Raw genomic sequence first — 18,996 nt, forward strand, 5'->3', positions numbered from 1 at the left:
GAATATTCCCATTTTGACTTTTGGTCGACTCGAAATTGGCTAATTAGCAATATGCAAATAGCGTTAGCGATGTGCTTGATAAACAGTAAAAAATACCACTGCATGAACCAACTGCTCAACGTATATCATATCCCATTTAAGGAAGGAATGGTTTAATTTAAGAATTTCATCTGTTTGGAATATTCTTGCATTTTGTGTCTTAGGTTATTTGATATTGTTAAAGTCCCACTTCAAGACAGTCGGCCAGTCAGTATCGAGAAATCCCTTTATATAAAATATCTTTTTAAGTATTAAACGAGGCCATCATTTGAAGGTCGGTTTAATTACAATTTAAGAGTATAAAATCAACCTACTTTAATGACATTAGTAGTGGGCATACGCACTAACGTATGAAACAGGTCTTCGTTTATGCATGTAACTTCTTCATACTTTTCTCAGTTTGGTTAATATGAAATGAAGTGCGGCATTCGCTTATGTTATGATGTGTTTTTCGCCGATGTACCCATGACGCAAGTTTGGCCAACCTCACCCTTTGTTCGTTTGGATTTGTGTAATTCCATGGTTACGCACATTACATGTTTGATGGCTTTGGGTTCCTATTGGCATCATAATGTCATGGTTACTCACATTACATGGTTACTCTCGCTACAGTTTATATGACTGTAACATTCTTAAGATATAATCTGCATGATATCATTGTTTCATTGTTATATTAACTAACAGGAACGAAATTCCAATTATGGGAATATTAACATCCTTGTGTTTTATGTAAGGGGAAGAAATACTCATTATTTCTTTTACTCATGCTACATCCCTCACCAGGGTATTGAACAAAGCATTTTAAAACATTGTTTCAAATAGTTCTCAAAATGTTTCCAATGTTAACTTGCATTAGTGCAATATATGTTCAATTAATCCACAAAAATATTATTGAGATCAAGAGCAGTTTATTCACCGATCTCTGCACCGTAACTTTATTCCACTTCATCTTGGCCAAATGTTTGTGAGAAAATGTGTCGCGAACTCCTTCAAAACCGTAAGGCAGATGGATCCCACATCTAGTGGTGTCTGCTTGGGCAATACAGTAAACATATATGTTGTTGCCGTGTACACGAAAACCCAAACCATAATTTACTCACCAGTTTTACACTGACAGCATGTACATATCTTTCAGAACATATTTGGTAAGCTTTTTGGCGTTTTTGATCTGTGCCGAAAAAGGCTCACCGAATTGGTGTGTTCTTTGCTCCGAAGTTATAATCATTCGATATTTTAAACCGATTAATGAACATTATGTAAATTTACTACTGTAGCAGCACATACTTAATAATCAGCCAATTATCAGGAACGTGGACATATCTCTCTGAACATCATGCATCAAAATGTGAGCAGCCTAGCTTTGGTGTTCAATGGGGACAAGTAGCAGGTGAAAGTCAACAGGGTGGTCAGTCTCTTTTATGTACACTAAGTGAATGTAGGATTTCGTGCCTCTGTACCTGTTTATTTCATATACAAGAATTATGAATATATCGCATATCAAATGCAATATTAATTATTGTATTACTTCTGTGAAAACAAGGCATACGTCCCTATCACGGAACACTTTCCATCTAAATCTGAAGAAATTTAGTTGAGTAGTTACGGAGAATTTCACACATATTAGTGCTAAAATTAAACAGTTGACTTTCAGGTCAGGTATACCGTGGTAACCACATATGTATTTATAGTACACATAATGACGTACTCATTATGCAAGACTATTGAAGGTTTCCCATGAAGATATAGCAAATTGTCACTTTCACTTAATTTGACTTTGACCCCTGACCTTTCAGCTTTCAGTCTAACTGTTCGCGAGTCACAAGATTCCATAGCAGCGCATTTCTACCAAAGTTTGAGAATGTCAGCAGAGCCGTTTTGGAAGGATTTCACAGAAAATTGCGGTAAAATGTACATATAACATTTGACCTCTTATCCATTGACCTCAGTTACCATGGTAACCACGTACTTTGATAGTACTTGACATGTCGATCATCATTGTCAAGGTCACATTTTAGTTCAAAGTTATCGCATCAATCACTTTTTAGTTTGACCTCTCAGTTTTCGTTCTGAAAGTCAACAAAGCACAAGGCCCTGGCATAAAGCACCTTAAATTTCAACTTCAGTTTTGAGGAAATCCACATACAAAGGAGCTAGATTGACGCAAAGGTCTATAGTTTAGAAATTCTTAATCCAGCTTCAGGCAGAGAACATATTTCATGTGGTAATGACGTTAACAAATTTCTTTTCGATGTTGTACACGCGTATCACTGCAACTATGTTTATGTCTTCAACATTATTCATAAAAATACAACCATTGATTATTCCTTGTAAGGTTATGTCTTTCATTCATCATGTACTGGCCTATTGCATTTAGAAACTCACACCAATGGAAATGTTTTCACCCCTCCCCAACATACTTTCCGATTCCTTGGTCATCATATGGTGGGTACCCTTAAATCTCCAATCCAATTTTAATCGCAACTCTGAAGCATCATTTTTAAGACAACTGTTGCCAACTAAGACCTCCATAATAGTCTGCAATGAGAAAACGGTTGCAATATCCTTTATACATTAGGCGCGATCAGGATACCAAACGTGAGTCAATATTCGTAGAGTAAAAAGGAACGCAAGATAATTTTCCTAAGCAAGCCAAGTCACAGAAACGAAACGGAAGCATGCATTCATATGAGCGTATATATATCTTTAATTAGAGTGGCAGTGCTCCTGTGCTCGGAACAGCGGTGTTTGAGCCCTAAACATATCATTACAATGTGTTCATTGGGCAAGGAACTTTTATCTTCATTGCCTCTCTTCACATACGTGTATATACATGGGGACTTGCGAGTTAACTTGTAAATATAGCTGGGTGCGTCGTTTCGTGGCTGCACCCGGGAAGTCCCCCAGGGGACACGTGTATGTGCCCCAGGAAGGGCTTGTTTGAATTGAGCACACTTTGGTGTTTTCGTGTGACAAGTAACCAATGACCTAGGTTAAGTTGAATAGTCGTGCACGCGGCCTTGGCAACAATCAAGATTGTTAACCTTCAACTTCAACTTTACTGTCCTGTTTCCATTGGAATCTACCATGTAAATATGCTAAGTCAAAGTTCGAGTTGATTTAAAGGTTTGGTTCAGTTGTCATACATGTTTATGTTATTTGAAAGAGGACAATAAAAGAAACACAATGGTGAAAAAATGTTCAAATATCTTCTTCGGTTAAAGAGATATTCAAGCGTAAAGTTTTATCAGATTGTGTAGAAACTGCTAAAATCTGACTAGCTGTGATGTCACATCCTCACATTCCTGAAAAGTCTTTGTTCTTTTCTCTAAATATTTTGTGAGATTTTATGACTTTCAACCAAAAGATATGTCAGGAGATCTCATATTTGTCAAAGGAAGTATTTGAGATTAAACATCTGAAGAATTTTTGACTATATTATTTTCAAATGTGTTAAAAAATGTAAATAATTTTTAAAGAAATATATTCACAAATGTTAAGGAAGTGAGGATGTGACGTCACACCCTCACAGTAAGTCTTTCTACACCAGTCGGTTTCAAAGAAATTTTGATATCTTCACAGTGTCATATCTCCTTAACAGAGCATGCTATCATGGTAGTTTCTTCACTGTTCTTGCTGTCTTTTAGTGCTCTTTCATACAAAATAGACATGTCAAACACCTGAACCAATCCTTTAACCATAAAAAGAACATACATCTTTCTGTGAGATCACAGCGTTATGCTGTTGGTAAGAACACAACTTAAAAACGGGGTAGGGGTTGGCGTTATTTATCGATAAAAAATGGTTCATAGAAAGCTAGAGTAATTAACCAAAGTCGATAACTGAAACTACCACTGCTTTTAGTACGCTGAAATGTGAACATTTGTAAGACAGCCATTTAGTCATAACCAAGTTTTCCTTTTATTTTGCAACAATATTTGATCACGACTCTTTCATCGTAAATAGCTCGTAGACAAACAAAATGAACTGAGAGTTCATATCAACTCATAAATTCTCGTAGACAAACAACATGAACTGAGTTAGGGTTCATATCAACTCATAAATCGGAATTTCACTTGCTTTTCAGCATGGGTATATAAGCCGCGAAGGACAAAGTACACATAAGTTATATACCACATATATACCATTCTAGCATGTCATAACTATTGCATAGTCGTGATACAACACTTTTATTGCCTTGACTACTGTAAATGCCAAATTTATTTGAGTAACAACTCTAGTCTATAGTGGAAACATAATCCTAACCCCCGCCGCCTCTTTACGCAAATAGAACGTCTCCATATAATTGAGTTCGTTTAGTAGAATCTGTGGTCCTTCTATTGTGCAATCAACGGTCCAAAGAGCTTCCATATTCCTCAGTTTAATACACAAAGCATTGATACAGAAGTGTATTATGACAAAGAAACTTGAGAAGTTATTGCTTCCAGTAGAATCAATACGATGCAAGTCACTATCGTCTCAGACCCAAAAAACGTAATGTTTTTCTCCAAATGCATTCTTCTTGGAATCGCATTTATTTTACCATCTTGTTGCCTTACTGGTAAGTAGGCCTATATGAATATCCATTTATAATACTAACCTGCACTAAATTGTATGGTCAACTGGTTGATTAATATAAGAAAGTATTATTATAGACTACATTAATTTAGATGCCATATAATTTAATATTCATATACATGGTACAATTATCTTTGAAAGTGTACGTTCTGAATCCAGCTTCAGAATATATTTACTGTCAAATACTGATAGGAGAATGCAGTCATGTGTTTATGATGTTAACAAATTTCTTTTCGATGTTGTACACACGTATAACTGCAACTATGTTTATGTCTTTAACACGATTCATGATAATTTTTATCATTGATTATTCCTTGTAAAGTTATGTTTTTCATTCATTATGTATTGGCCTATTGCATTTATCTTTTGCATGCATATTGAAGCTTATGAATGAGACGGATCAAGATGACGATTTCAGTCAAATGAACTGGACAAGCCAGTTATTTATGCGACATTGTTTCAGTATTGGTTGGTTGATATTGATAAATTTCTAGGCTCTATCAGTCACACGTACGATGCTAAAACCTTAAAACAATAAAGATCTTTAGCTTGAATGTCTACATTTTCGACATGAAGATGAGAACGATACAAAATAACATGAAAACGTTTTTGAACAATACAACGGTCCACAATAGGGTGAACACCGGAATTTTTTTTTTTTTTGCAACTTTATGTTTACAAATTCACACAAACTGACATGTTTTTACCCATCCCCATTGTCTGGACTTTCGGATTCATTTGTCATCATATTGTGAGTACAATTGTCCCCTGCAGCACCTCAATAAATGTCACAGAAATGGAGGCATACATTCAAATGAGCGTATAGAAGCTTTTATTTAATTGGCAGTGCCCCTGTGCGCGGAAGAGATGTGCTTAATTGTCTTGTTTCCATGGAAATCAAAGTTGATCTAACCAATAAAAAGAACACACATACTTCTGTGAGCAAACGGGCATGAAGTCACGTCATAAAACTATATCAGTCGCGTATCCAGGGGTGTTGGGGGCCCGCGTCCCCGGGTAAGAATAGAGTAGAGAAGAAAAGAGAGAAGAAAAAAGGGGAAAAGAGGGGGGGGGGGGAGGAGGAAGGAGAGGAAGGAAGGGAAAGAAAAAGAAGGAGAGAAAAGGAGAAAGGAGGGAGTAGAAGAAATACGCCTAGACACCGGGAAGAGAAAGAGGAACATTCATAATTACAGCTCTGATCCCTATTATATACACAGGGTAGCCAGTGACGGATCGAGGATTTCGGAAGGGGCGTGTGCCTCAGCTTACCCCTTACACCGACAACTCCATTTTCCCTCTCTCCCACTAATATATATATATAAATATATATATATATATATATATATATATATATATATATATATATATATATATATATATATATATATATATATATATATATTGCAACCAAACCTCTACTCAGAGTTTCATGCTTATTAGCAATCGTCAGGAGGTGTACTAAAAGCTATCCCTCTTTCATCTTAGTTTTGACTTTATTTTGGGGGTGTTTTGGTTGGTGTCTGCAGCTTGCGAGGATTTCTGATATTTTGTTCAAGAGATTAGGGCTAGAATGATCTATTATTGCTAGTATATATATATATATATATATATATATATATATATATACTCTATATTTATATAAAGTGCACATTAGGTGCCCATTGCATATTAAAAAATGCTACCATAGAGGGACAGTAACGTTAGGGGAACATATTCGTGTTCCCCTAATGTTTAAGGGTATGTTCATTCTGTTATGAGGGCTTCGGTGTACAGGTTATTAGTACCCATTGATCGTGGATGCTGCCCTCTACACCCCTTTATTTTGATTGGACGATTATACATCTGAATGGATATTTATAGCTTGGCAATTTTTGTAGTAGTATATGTGACCTGTGCAAAATTTAGCTATTAGGGACCCATCAAGATATATCTCGTTTATTTTATCGTCCTATCGGTATATGTTTTACTATCGATGCTCTTTTAATGCTGGTAAAACTGACCAATGGAACTGTGACCTTGAAAGTCACAATTTCGATCCCTATCCCTTTCGGTGATACATATACTGATATCCATGTTCATATTGACGCATTTTCATTTGGTATACACACCTTGTGACGTCATCACCGCGCAATGTCGCTAAGTGTAATGTAGAGCTCATATGGACGTATGTACAGTGTGGTAAACGTGTTGTCCGTATGGCCGCAAGTGTTCACACTGTATGCAAGCAAGAACCGCGGTAAACTTAACTTATGTTCGCGAATCGGCGCGGTATCCATGTTGCACTATCAAAATGAGAGCCGTCGAGATTGACTTTGGAAGCCTAGGTAATACCGTAATACTTTCTTGCAATTGCTAGATATTAATTCCTTTACCAAATGCTCTATTGACTAGCCTAGGATTAGTAATAGTATAAAGTAGGCCTCAGTTCCCTGTGCAGCTGGCTGATTACCAATCACAATTTGTGCAAATTATAGCTCAGCTCTCACTTGTCTCACTCAGTGTAAGCCTAACATTAACAAGATCTAGCCTAAGTTACAGGAATGTTAGTTTTGCCCTAGATAGGCTAAACTTCATTTTAATTACATGACCTTTGTCCCAAAAACTCTACAAAAACATAAATAGTGATGAATGATGCTTACATAGCACCGTTTTTTGATACAAATGATACAGTAAATATGGCCTAGGCCTAAGTTAAGCCTTAGCCAACAGTAGCCTATTGCTGAAGACAGGCAAGGCTGGACAATGCTTAGCCTACATTAGTAAAATGCCTTATTGTCTAGAGCTATTGTGATTTTTTTGCCCACAATTAACTTAAAATACAAAGCCAATTTTCAATTCTGCCCAAAAATTTAATTTATAACAGCTAGCCTTAACCAGGGTAGGAATTAATATTTGGCTTTGGGGGATATAGAAAAGTTGAAACGCCCCCATAATGTATTTAGGAGGGTTTTTTTAAGGTTTAGGGGGGCTCTTTTCCAAAGTTCAATATATGCTGTTTACGGAAATGGTTGTAAGCATTCAACAGGATAAAGCCAGCACAATTGCCCTATTACTAGTGTTGCAATTTACTGTATAGCAAGTTCATTAAAAGTTTGATAGCAAAAATTTGCGAGCATTTAGCAAATAATGTCAATCCACCGAATATATGACGAAAACCAATATCCCATCAACTGAAATAGAAAATACAGGTTTACTTCCGCTGGTGACTTTTCCTAAGGCATGTATGTTTTTGTGTGTGGATAAAATCACATACCTTCCAAACAACTGCCAATTTCCAGCAAATTTAAAGTTGTAAACAAAGCTATGCAGTTTTTGTTTTGTTTTTGCAAACTGATGGTTAGGCTACATTTCCCATTGACTTAGTGTGGCTGTTAGGCTAATATTTGGTTAAAGATTGCAAGTTTTAATGAATATTTTTAATTTTGATTTTCAACACAACTTGAGCGAGTAAACAGATGGATAGGTAAGATTACCATGTTGACCTACTTCACCTGTGAAGTTAGGCTATCATGTGGTCTGAGATTTGTGGGGATTTTAGGTTATTGGCACTGAAATTGCTTAGTGGAGGCCGTAACCGCAGTAACTATGCGGAGATTGTGCGTGACCCTCCGGCACTGCTTCAAATTTTATGCGGGATTGTGAGAACTGTTTGCGCGATTCGCGATGCTACTGCAATGCCTAGCTAAAACAAAAGCATGTCACAATTAATTTTACACAGACACCTGATATAACGAGGGCGATTTTCATAAGGGCGAATCGCCCTTCGCCCTGCTTATTTCCGACCCTGGCCTTGACATTCCACTTCCATGCTGTGCACGTAGAGGTGGGCAAATGTACGCACAAAGTTAGGAGGGGCACCGCACATTATTAGAATAATCCAGTAGCATAGTGGGCTTGTTATTGAGGGTTTTAAGGATTAGATCAATGATCCTAATGAAAGATAATCCACAACAACCATCTGCAAGCATTTTTCATGTTAGACCAAATAGTATTTCATCCAAATATATTGTTCACTGCATACATAATGTGTAGAATTGGGAGAACTTTGACCTCAAGATGTCTCTTTTCCATCACAAAATTGCCCATGTGCTAGGCCTATACAGATATTCATGATTGACAAATTTGGCATCAGTTTGTCCAGTTTTAAATTGCATTTTTTTCTTTTAATAGATTATACAAACAGTCAAGGCTTATTCATCTTTCATTGTAAATCAAACAAATTCTTTTTAATGGTATGTACCTGTAAAGGTTCAAGGTTAAGGAGTACATATTTCTGCTTTCTTTAACAGGGTTAGCTAAGCTGGCCTACTGTTCCTGGGGTGGTACTCTGATAAATATGGAGGCACCTCAATCAAGGTTCCAAGTCAATGATGGGCCTAAGCCTGTTACTATAAACCAAGGATAGTTAGGACACAAGTGCTTATTAACATGCGGGAGGGGTACGGTTGACCAAAAATTAGGAGTCAGAGCTGTTTCACTGATGAGGTGTTTGTGGTGCAATTTCAGCAACATTTTGCTTATTTGACCTGTGGCCTCCTGACCTTTGACCCTTTAGCTAACTTATGACAACATAAAAGTTTTCTGTCTTATGTAGGCTACTTCACATATATGCTATATTGTGAAGTCAAAATTGACCCCCACACATACACAGACATTAAACATTTTTTTATTCCCCCACCCCAGTTGGTACTTGCTAGCCAATGGCATAAGGTTATCATAAGGTACCCCATTAAGTGCGCACTAGCCCACCAGCTTACAGTTCTATACCACAAGGGATGGAAATTAGGCTACTTCTCTGTTTACAGACCATTGGTTTGTTCAAAAATAATGAGATAATGAAGTTACAACACAAAAAGTGACAAATATTTTAGCTCCTTGTGAGAGTTTGGTATTAAGGTGGTGATAACTTTATTAAACAGATCATGGAACATACTTCTTTCTAAAATTTTACAGGGCAGGTTGCGAATGAAGACCGAGAAGAGGCAATGGGTAAGATAACAAATTATACTTGTAAGAGAAAGGAAACCATTTCATTGTGTTTTGGATAAAAGCTTTGTCAATTGACAGATGGAAACAAAAGGACCCAGTAATGGCGCAATTGAAAAACTTCATGTAAGAAATTTTAGAGGCTCAGCCGTAAGTGTTTGTTTTGTGGATATACTATTTGGTGTCCTTAATAGCTAGGTATGTAAGGAAGTGCAATCACACAACTTTTCATGTGGATTTTGCGATTATTCCTCCATGTTTTCCTCTGGGCACATGCATGCAATGGTAGACAACCTTCACTGAAACGTATTCCTCATGGAAAACAACCCCAGCCAAGTTGTAACCACCTAAAATATTATAAGTGTTTGGATGCACCATTGACCACCATAGAGTGGAGGACTGGTAGTCCTGGCGGAGGGGTGAGGGGTGATAGTTCGAATATCCTATCTAAGCCTTAGTTTCTTTGTATACTTCAAATTTCATAGAAGTTTCACCCAGCCAGTCAGTACTATATGGTGACTCATGTATTAATGTTTTTAGTTAATTTCTTGCTGTGTCCAGCAGAACAGGAGGCTGATGTTCAACAGAGAAAAAAAAGAGCAAGAGGAGAATCCCCATCCATGACCAACAAGTCACCTGTATGTAAGTATGACAGTTTATTATACTGGATATGTAGGGGCACCAAGAATTATGGGAAGAGGGATAAATGGCAAGAATGATGTCGAAAAATATAAAATGTTATTGGATTAATCTTCAGCAAATTGAGAATAAAGTGAGACTTAAATGAGGGAAGTCAATCAGCTCCTTTACATTTTGCAGGCTAGATCATTGCCTAATAAATAAAGTGATGTTATTGAAGTTTGTTATCAAGTCAGTTTAAACATAACATAACTGATTTTGTCGGAAAAAAATAGATATTAGAGGGACAGAGAAAAAAGTTATTAATCTTAACTGAGACAATTACCTGCACTGACCTATAATATACTGAAGTAGAACATGGTAGAACTAGATGTATTAATGTAATAACTGGTAAGGCTTGTATTCCTCTAGCTATGCTGTAGATTTTGAACGCTACATAAGTAATGTTCCATGTGAGAAACAGTTATCAGCTTGACATTGTATTAAAACTTTTGTATTTTGTATCTGCTTTAGCTGTTCATTACTCTCAAGACTCAAACATCTGCATTGTATCCTTTATGAAATACATTTCCTACCTCGAAACAAAGAACTACAGAACTGTAGTAAACTTACCAGACCCTATAATAAAATACCTATGCTACATCATTGACCTACTCGATATCAAAAGAGGTATTAGTTAACAGTAACAACTGGCTGTTTGACTTTTGTCATGCAGTCTTAACAAAACTATAAATCAGCAATCAAATTGAAGAATATAGAGTGTAACTTAATAACTAATAAATATACCCCAAATATTTATTTCTTGTACAGAAGGACTCTCATATGCATGTGGCATACAAGTCAGAACTATGTTTTCCCTAATTCCAGTTCCTTTTCTTCTCAGGCAAATGTAATTGCATTCCAAATGAATTATACTGGCTGTCTTAATCTCCCTGACACATGCAATGGTTAACAACCTTTACACAGTAACAGAAGGAAGATAACCCTGCAGACTTTGTGACCCCATAATGCTTGTGTTTTGTAAATTTGGTTGGATGGATCATTCAATTGATATGAATTATCATTATGAGAGCAATTGGGCAACTAAATTTAATAAGCTACAGTAATGTACTGTAATTTTACATGTAATTGCTAGTTGAGTCAAGGGATGGATATAATTTGGTGCCATCAGTTCTAGTTATTTCCTGGTGTCTGTTATCATTTGGTTGAATATGATAAAGTAGTTGCATGTTTTAGGAGAGATGAAAAATCTGTGACATTTGCTTCAAGATGACTATGCAGCTACTGGAATTATCAATTAGTCTTGAAGCATAGAAATTTTAAAGGCATTGAACACTCGCCCCAAACCGCGTGCGGCCATCTGAAAAAGTTAACTTTCTGTTGCTTGTAAGTGACCTTTTGTTCGTGTGACTACAAAATGCAGACAGTACAGTAATGGAATGCGATCCCTTGTTATCTTTAGCTGGACCTGAGATGTCCATCGCTGTATTGGTTTTTACACTGTGCTGTGGGTATTGACCGCAGCATGAACTGACTGTACACTAGTGTCTAAATACCGATGGTAGCAAGCTGTGTGTGTGTATTTTCTGGGATCGATGGTGATGTCTAACACTTCTGTTACACCTCATTCGAAACTAGGTCAGATTACCGGCATTAGACTTTCTTTTTGAGCGAGTCTTGACACCCTTAAACTAACAACATGCTGTCATTATCTTATTTGTATTGATTTGTGTATCCTCATCAAACTCAATTGTTTTAACGGTCTTCATTTAATTTCTTGCTGTGTCCAGCAGTGCGGAGGGCTGATTTACAACAGAGAAGAAAAAGAGCAAGAGGAGAATCCCGATCCATGACCAACAAGTCACCTGTATGTAAGTATGACAGTGTGCTAAGATCTTTATGACGGAATGTCAAAAAGTGTGTTTACAAAATGTTACAAATTCTTTAAGAGTAACACGTTTATGAAAATAAAGGGACTAGGATAATGGGAGGCTCAATTTGTCACACTTTCACTAGGGAGAGGTTTTTGTTTGCATCATGTTAACATGATTGCCTTGTAACTATCAAATTTGATTCAAGTTTTTTCATCGGCTGTTATGTCGTATTCTTCACTGAGCATGTCAATTTGGCCTGCATTCAGGCAAAAGGAATATACCAATCACTGCAGTATTGGAATGGTGAAAAAAATGCTGATCAAATAAGAATTAATATTTACTTTCTTCACAATACAACTTGATCGCCCTTGTGCGTGGGATCAGATCCTCCTTGCATACTCACAAGGATCGGCAGGAAGCAGCTAGGGTAAACTGATTTCAGTAGACAGGACACACTTGGTTATATATGCTCCATTAGTTTACTTTTGGGCAAGAATTAATCAGTTGCAGTTAAAGGTGGCAATTGCTCTTATTGTGCTATGGAAATCTGTTTAAAACAATAATATTGTTTATGCTTTAGTTTTTTAGTTTTTATTTTGGGTAAATGCAATAATCAAATCATGTGGAAATCTGGCAAATGAGTCAAAGCAAGGAAGGACAGCTATTTTGAAAGAAACACCATTAGATGAGCTCCTTTGGCATGCAAACAGCTGGAGTTTATTTGAAAAAAAAGTAAAATCAAGAAAAGTGTACAATTCTTTGTGGGAATCAACTCAACCAAGGAAATGTTTGCAGAAGTGCTCCCATAATAAAGAAGATGTTTTTATGCTTTGTCTACACAGACTTTAGGCCTTGCTTGTATAAATATTACTTGAGCATCATGATGCACCTTAGTAAGAAAGCAGACTAAATTTAGTTGGCTCTTTTTTCTGGATTTGAAATGACAGAGTAAAGTTTTATTTAAGGACTGGAGACACTCTTCCAGTACCTTGTTTTTAGCAATTCGTATGTGATGAAAGGAAGGTTGTTATTACTGGTGCACCTTTATATAATGAAGAAAAGGTTTAATCCTATTAACAAGTTATACAACTTCACATACCCTGACCAGAATAAGGTACATGTGGAGGATTCCCAAGTTTCCCAATTGCCTCTACAGCTAGCTGCTGCAGCAATCATTTCCAACACCAGACAAATTGGGTATTAGATGTTTATTGTACACATATGTTCAGACATTATGACTGCAATAGTTTCAAATCTGCTGAATATTAATGAGCATTCGCAAGACAACACTTCCTCTGGTTGCTTTACCTAGTGTTGTATGTCAGGCGTCAGGTACCTTCCATGGTGTATAACTGTATCATCAAACATGATTTCATATATAGTTCTTTCTAATTTTTGAAGTCATGTTCAAGCTCAATTAACATGGATTTCACTTTTTATTTTCCTCATTTGTTTCAGGTAGGAAATACATTAAATGGAGTGAAAGTGCTTCAAAGTGTGTGGTGGAAAATTTTGAATGTTACACCAAAGGACTTGCAGAAAAGAAGCTCCCAAGTAAGTATGCATGCCTAAGTTAAGGCCTGATTAATTTATATAAGACATGTTTGCTTTATCTCATGAATATTAATGAGATCAAAACACTTAATGTTAATATCTTTAAACTGGGAAATCAGGCAACTGTAAGGTGTAATTTCTTCAAACATATTCCAATTGCAAAAGTACAGCTACCAAATGTTGGAGGTTCTTCAAACTTTGTTATGTTGACATTGGCAGATATTTGGAAACCTGCTGATATGTGCTGTACAACTGATATCAAGCATGAGGGACAAGTCTTAGCATTATTTGCAAACACAAATTTTGCTCTTGTTTCCATAGAGCTTTTTGAAAAAATCCCTATGAAACTAATCAGTGAACATCAGCAAGGAACTGTGTTTTCATTCTGGTTGTGTTCCTATCAAAAAGTACCACTGGAGTTACCTTTCATGATCCTGACCCTCATAAAATTTTATAAGTAAAAAAAATCATTTCTAATTCGTAGAGTTATTTTTTTTTTCCCAACTAGGTCGCAATGAGATTGAAGATTTTCTGGAGGAAGGAGCAATAGACCATATGTTTGATTGGTAGACCGTCAGAACAACAATTTTCAACGAGCCGATAAACATAGATTTAGGCAAAGGGCGAGATCAGTAGAGATGAAGATGTTATAGATTAAGTGTGTTCTAATTTTACTGTGTTGACTGTAATGGATATAATAAACACTGACAAGGGACGTAGCTAAGGCCTGATGATTAGGGGGGGGGGGGGCTACTCACATGAACAATTTTTCAATTGTTCACTTTATTCCAACTGAGTATTTGGAATGAAGTGAACAATTAAACATTTTGCAGAAAGATGTTGAGTTGACCAGATACAATAAGTTGTCAATTAAACATTTTGCAGAACATATTTCAATTGCTCTGATGGAATGAAGTGAGCAATTGAACATTTTGCAGCAAATGTCCAATTGACAAGATACGATAAGTTGTCAATGAAACAATTTGCAGAAAAATGTCCAATTGACGAGATATGATAAGAAAATTTTTCAATTGCTCAGTTAAAGCAACTGAGCAATCCAACATTTTCCTGATTTTTGATAAGATTTTATTTTGTTATCTAAACAGTTTACTAAAAATGCCAACTTATGGGGCAAAGGTTTTCTTATGTTGATGGCACTTTTAAGCTTCTGTAGATTATCATTTGAGTGTTTTATTGTATTCCATAGAGACTATATATCCTGAACTTACTTGAAGGGTCAACCCACCCAATAGCAAAATTAGTACATATATAAACCGAATTGAAGCTGGCGAACCTTGTACAGTTGTTCTATTAGGCATTTGTATTTAGAGCATTCAGAATCATACGAAGTTTTGTACGGTGGAGTATAAGGATCGCGAGATACAATTTCTCAAAGTGGCAAGGAAAATGTGGTAAATATGACTGATTAATGGTCAATTTTAACCAAAATATTTAGGTCATTCACAATCACAAGAATATATGAATAGGCCTAGGTAAATTGGAGTGCGACAGTCAGAAATTCTGATTGTCGCACTCAAATTTTCCAATGTCAATTTTACCAAGATTGGGGGGGGGGGGTTGAGACACTCCCAAACCCCCTCTCTAGCAAGGTCCCTGCCTCTGCAGTGTGGGCACATATGTTTAGCTGTTCTAGTGTTATAAAAAAGTAGAGAGAAGGAAGAGAAACCTGCTAATGAAGAGCTTCTGTGTCCCAACTTGATCTCATTTTCTCTATTTTCTCATAACTTGGGTAGCTAGGCTACTGAAAGTGTTCTAATTTAAACTTTAAGTATTTACAATTGATGGGTATGTTATTTGCATTATTGAAACACAACGTAATGGTAAAAGAAAAGATACTTAGAAAGTTGTAAACAAGAATAACAAGCTGAGGGGGCTTCAAAGATTAAAGGGATAAAGTCCTTGATTATTTGGGTTTTTTTTAAGTCAAATCATGTACTATATAAGATTATTGATTGTTGTAGCATAATAAAGGTAATCTGATCCATTGAAGGAATATTCTTTGATAGTAAGGCACTTTCCATAGAGATCAAGCATACCTCTACATGTATGTTTTTAACTTTTTATGAGTGATATGAATATTAACCTGTTCAAGTTTATATTGAGTGGTATCAATGTTCAGCTGTTCAAGTGTGTTAAAACAAAGACAGAAGTGAGAAGAGGCTGCAAATTAAGAGTTTGTTCCAGTTTTATGTTTACCAAATCTTGTTTAGAATTGTGTTTTCTTTCTGTTTACCTGTGTAGTACATAAGGACACACGGTAGACAACAAACTTCAAGCAGAGGTTTCAAAATGAAAACAAAGGATTCAATTTTTTGTAACTGAATACATATTTGTTTAAATGAGTGGTTAAACATCTTATATGTGCCATTTTAAATTAAAGTAATGTACAAGAGGTTACATCACTTAATAAACTCTCAGAGTTATGTACAGTGAGCATTACCAATGTGTTGCTGATACTTAATATCATGAACTCATGTGTTTCAATCTGCAACAATCTTTACCTGCATTAGCGGGAAGAGAACAAGTTATAGCAACACCTGTGACAGTGATTTGCCAAATTAGCATTGTTTGGTGTTTTCTGCCTAAATGAGCACTTTGAATGCGCAATGATAGAAGTTAATACTAAAAACAATATTTGCCTGTTTAAAAAGGGTTCTCAGTTGACAGCCAAGTTATGAGAAGGAGGTTATGGTTGGCTGTATGTTTGATAACATAGACAAACTTAAAATACTAGGTTGAACACCAATTACATTTTCATTACTATTTTTTATGCGAATGTACTTCTTTGCTCAAATAGTTTGATGCATAAATTGCTATTTTGCATACAGGGAAAATGTAAATAAACAGTACCTTGTTTCGCAAAGGGAACCTCTTAGAAGTGAATGCAGAGGTCAACATGTTTAAAAGCTGTATGTAATGGTGCATTTTCACTGCAGCTTAATCAGTATTGACAGCCCAGTATCTGTTGCCTCATGTTCATGACATGGCTAATTTTCCTTTTTTTCATCAAGATAGGTCAAGTTTTCCTTCTATAGATCTGTTCATGTGATTATTAAATGTTAGTTCACTGTTTAAAATATTTGAGAGATGTTGAGGTAGTTGTACCTTTCTTTTGCTGTATATTAAAAGCATTTCTGGTCACCTGTCTATTCTATTCTTTTTTTATCTCATCCTGATAAAGCATGCTAATACTTACTAAAGATCACTCACTGATCTGCTTAAAGTCAATCATTGGTATAAACCAACACACATGCAGACAAGGATACATTGCTTGTGAGAACCTGTACACAAAGCTCTCAACAAGATGCAAGCAAGCAGGTGTAGTTCCAGCAAGTAACTCAAGAATTATACCACAATTGACAATCGATTACGTAATCACAGAAACTTTTTTTTCAGTTCAGCAGATTTTCAAGCTTATTGTATTGTGTTTTGTTTTTCAAAAATACTATGTAAGTTTATTGGTCATTGAAACTTCTCACGGAGCACTCACAAAGAATTCACATAAGATATGAATACTTTGCTATACTATGACTCTTGTCAACACTACTGCTAAAATCTATTTTACTATGTATGTTTTATTCAAGATTTCAAGGCCTTATGTTTCCTTCATTTAATAACCAGCAATGTTAACAGAAAGGGATCCACACTTCTCTTGTGGTGTACTTTTGTATTATGTTCTCATTCCAAATGTTGACTAGTATAGTGTACTCCTGTAAACAACACAAAATGTGCATTTAACTTGTATTTTCAAGAGTGTGTATGAGTAATTGATGACCTTTGGAATGGTTCATACTATGGAGATAGTGTCAATTGCATAGTATACTCTGCACCCAATGATCAGTTTTAATCTACATTAATTTCAAAGCTGCTGATTTTCATTTATTTTTGTTGTTCACGTGCCATAAGGTTTTTATTAAAATTAAATTAAAAATATCTTTGTGCTTGAATGTTTCCTTTCTTAGTATTTATGCTTTCTGGCTTGGATTGTGAAGTACTGTGATCATATGTATTGTGTTTCTGGTAACATTGAAATATGCTTAGGGAACATAGGCTGTGATGGGGGAGGGAAAGGATGTATGATTGATGAATTGCTGACCAATGTCATTGAATATGCTAGACATGGATCTTCCATCTAGCCAAATGGATTAAAGCCATATCCGTCAAGATAGTCACAAGTCTGCCCCCCACCCCCACTCACACAACCCCAACATTTTACTCCCTATGCACGCTAGTGGTTCAACAATAGAGCCAAGAGTTTACTGAATAAAATCCGTGGCAAAAAAACCTTCACACTCATAAATACAGCCGCCCACACCCCCACCCCCCCCCCCCACCAACAAAAGAATGCCTCTCAGTATAATGCAACTCGTACCCTAATTTAATGTCATGTGGTGACCACAGTATGCCTGAAGTATACTGGCTTTGTAAAAGACCAAGCTAATTAGGTTTTCCTCTGTGGAAAAATCTGAGCAAGCTATGTTTGAGGTTAAAGCTACATAGATAAGAGAGGTAGAAGTGTGCCATGAACACTACAGACTGCTAAGACTAGAACTTCGTAAAAGACGAAAAGGAAAGCACCGTACTTATCAAAATAGCTACTCCGAGGGAATCTGACCAACTTTTGCTAATTAAACATTGACAGCATTTTCTGATCAAGAAGAGTGTTCGACCGATAATAGGTTAGATAATCGGCATCGGGCCGATTATCAGACAATCGGTAACCGGCATCGGCAAAATCCATTGCGCTACCGATTATTTGGAACCGATTATTAAGTTCCACATCAAGGATTGTATTTTTACGCGCTTTTGATTCACCACAACTACAACGGGAGAAGTTCGATTCAGCGCTATTCATAGCCGGGGAAGGTGCGCTAATCTACCGTGAAGGGGTATCGCAAGTCCCTCACGCGAGTTTGTACTAATGCTGTTCGATATACTATCCAGTTTTAGCAGTTAACATCATACAGTATACTCGCGATAAGCTTAGAGGGACGACGTTATTATTATTTTTTCACTTCGCTTCTTGCATCTAAAGAAACCTCCTGTTATCAGGTTTAAAGATTGATATGAAAGATTATTTGTTTCGAGTAAATGTAAAACCAAATCAATATACTTTTAAACCACTTTGGCCATTTCACCGTAGGTGAAAACTGGAAAGTGAGAGTGACATTACGCTTTGTTCATTGTGAGTTCTAGGCACATTAGGCTAGTCTGGCTAGAGAACTGTTGAGCTAAATAACTGTTTAGTTTGAAAATACGCCCAAGTTTCTCCAAATGCCATAAAATTATGCAATCAAGGCGCCAAATA

At 36.3% G+C, this 18,996-nt stretch overlaps 2 protein-coding genes across 7 annotated transcripts in view; both read left to right on the top strand.

Annotated features, from left to right (window-relative positions):
• Positions 1–4,421: 4,421 nt before the first annotated feature.
• LOC139978641 (neuronal acetylcholine receptor subunit alpha-6-like) overlaps positions 4,422–18,996 on the top strand; it is a 166,957-nt gene continuing 152,382 nt past the window's right edge. Inside the window, exon 1 of the mRNA XM_071989015.1 lies at positions 4,422–4,597. Coding sequence (XP_071845116.1) covers positions 4,498–4,597 — 100 coding nt within the window. The 5' untranslated portion in view covers positions 4,422–4,497. The remainder of the gene's footprint in view (positions 4,598–18,996) is intronic.
• LOC139978644 (uncharacterized) lies at positions 6,311–17,989 on the top strand. 6 transcript variants are annotated; one of them, XM_071989022.1, is made up of 6 exons: positions 6,311–6,938; positions 9,568–9,603; positions 10,162–10,242; positions 12,033–12,110; positions 13,572–13,667; positions 14,176–17,989. In XM_071989022.1, the coding sequence occupies exons 1-6, from the start codon at positions 6,833–6,835 to the stop codon at positions 14,235–14,237; spliced, it is 459 nt and encodes a 152-aa protein (XP_071845123.1). In that variant the 5' UTR covers positions 6,311–6,832; the 3' UTR covers positions 14,238–17,989. The 6 variants fall into 6 exon arrangements, with proteins under 6 accessions (XP_071845123.1, XP_071845124.1, XP_071845121.1 ...); XM_071989023.1 differs by having other exon boundaries at positions 6,312–6,938; positions 10,165–10,242; XM_071989020.1 differs by having other exon boundaries at positions 6,313–6,938; positions 12,030–12,110.

The sequence above is a fragment of the Apostichopus japonicus genome, chromosome 13, assembly GCF_037975245.1.
Source record: "Apostichopus japonicus isolate 1M-3 chromosome 13, ASM3797524v1, whole genome shotgun sequence".
NCBI lineage: Eukaryota > Metazoa > Echinodermata > Holothuroidea > Aspidochirotida > Stichopodidae > Apostichopus > Apostichopus japonicus.

What these genes read in the sequence shown, in the direction of transcription:
- LOC139978644 (XM_071989020.1), top strand. Translation starts at nt 6,833, where the DNA reads ATGCAAGCAAGAACCGCGGTAAACTTAACTTATGTTCGCGAATCGGCG. An exon ending in GATTGACTTTGGAAGCCTAG is followed by an intron (nt 6,939 to 9,567) that starts GTAATACCGTAA and finishes AAAATTTTACAG; the next exon opens with GGCAGGTTGCGAATGAAGAC. An exon ending in AGACCGAGAAGAGGCAATGG is followed by an intron (nt 9,604 to 10,161) that starts GTAAGATAACAA and finishes TGCTGTGTCCAG; the next exon opens with CAGAACAGGAGGCTGATGTT.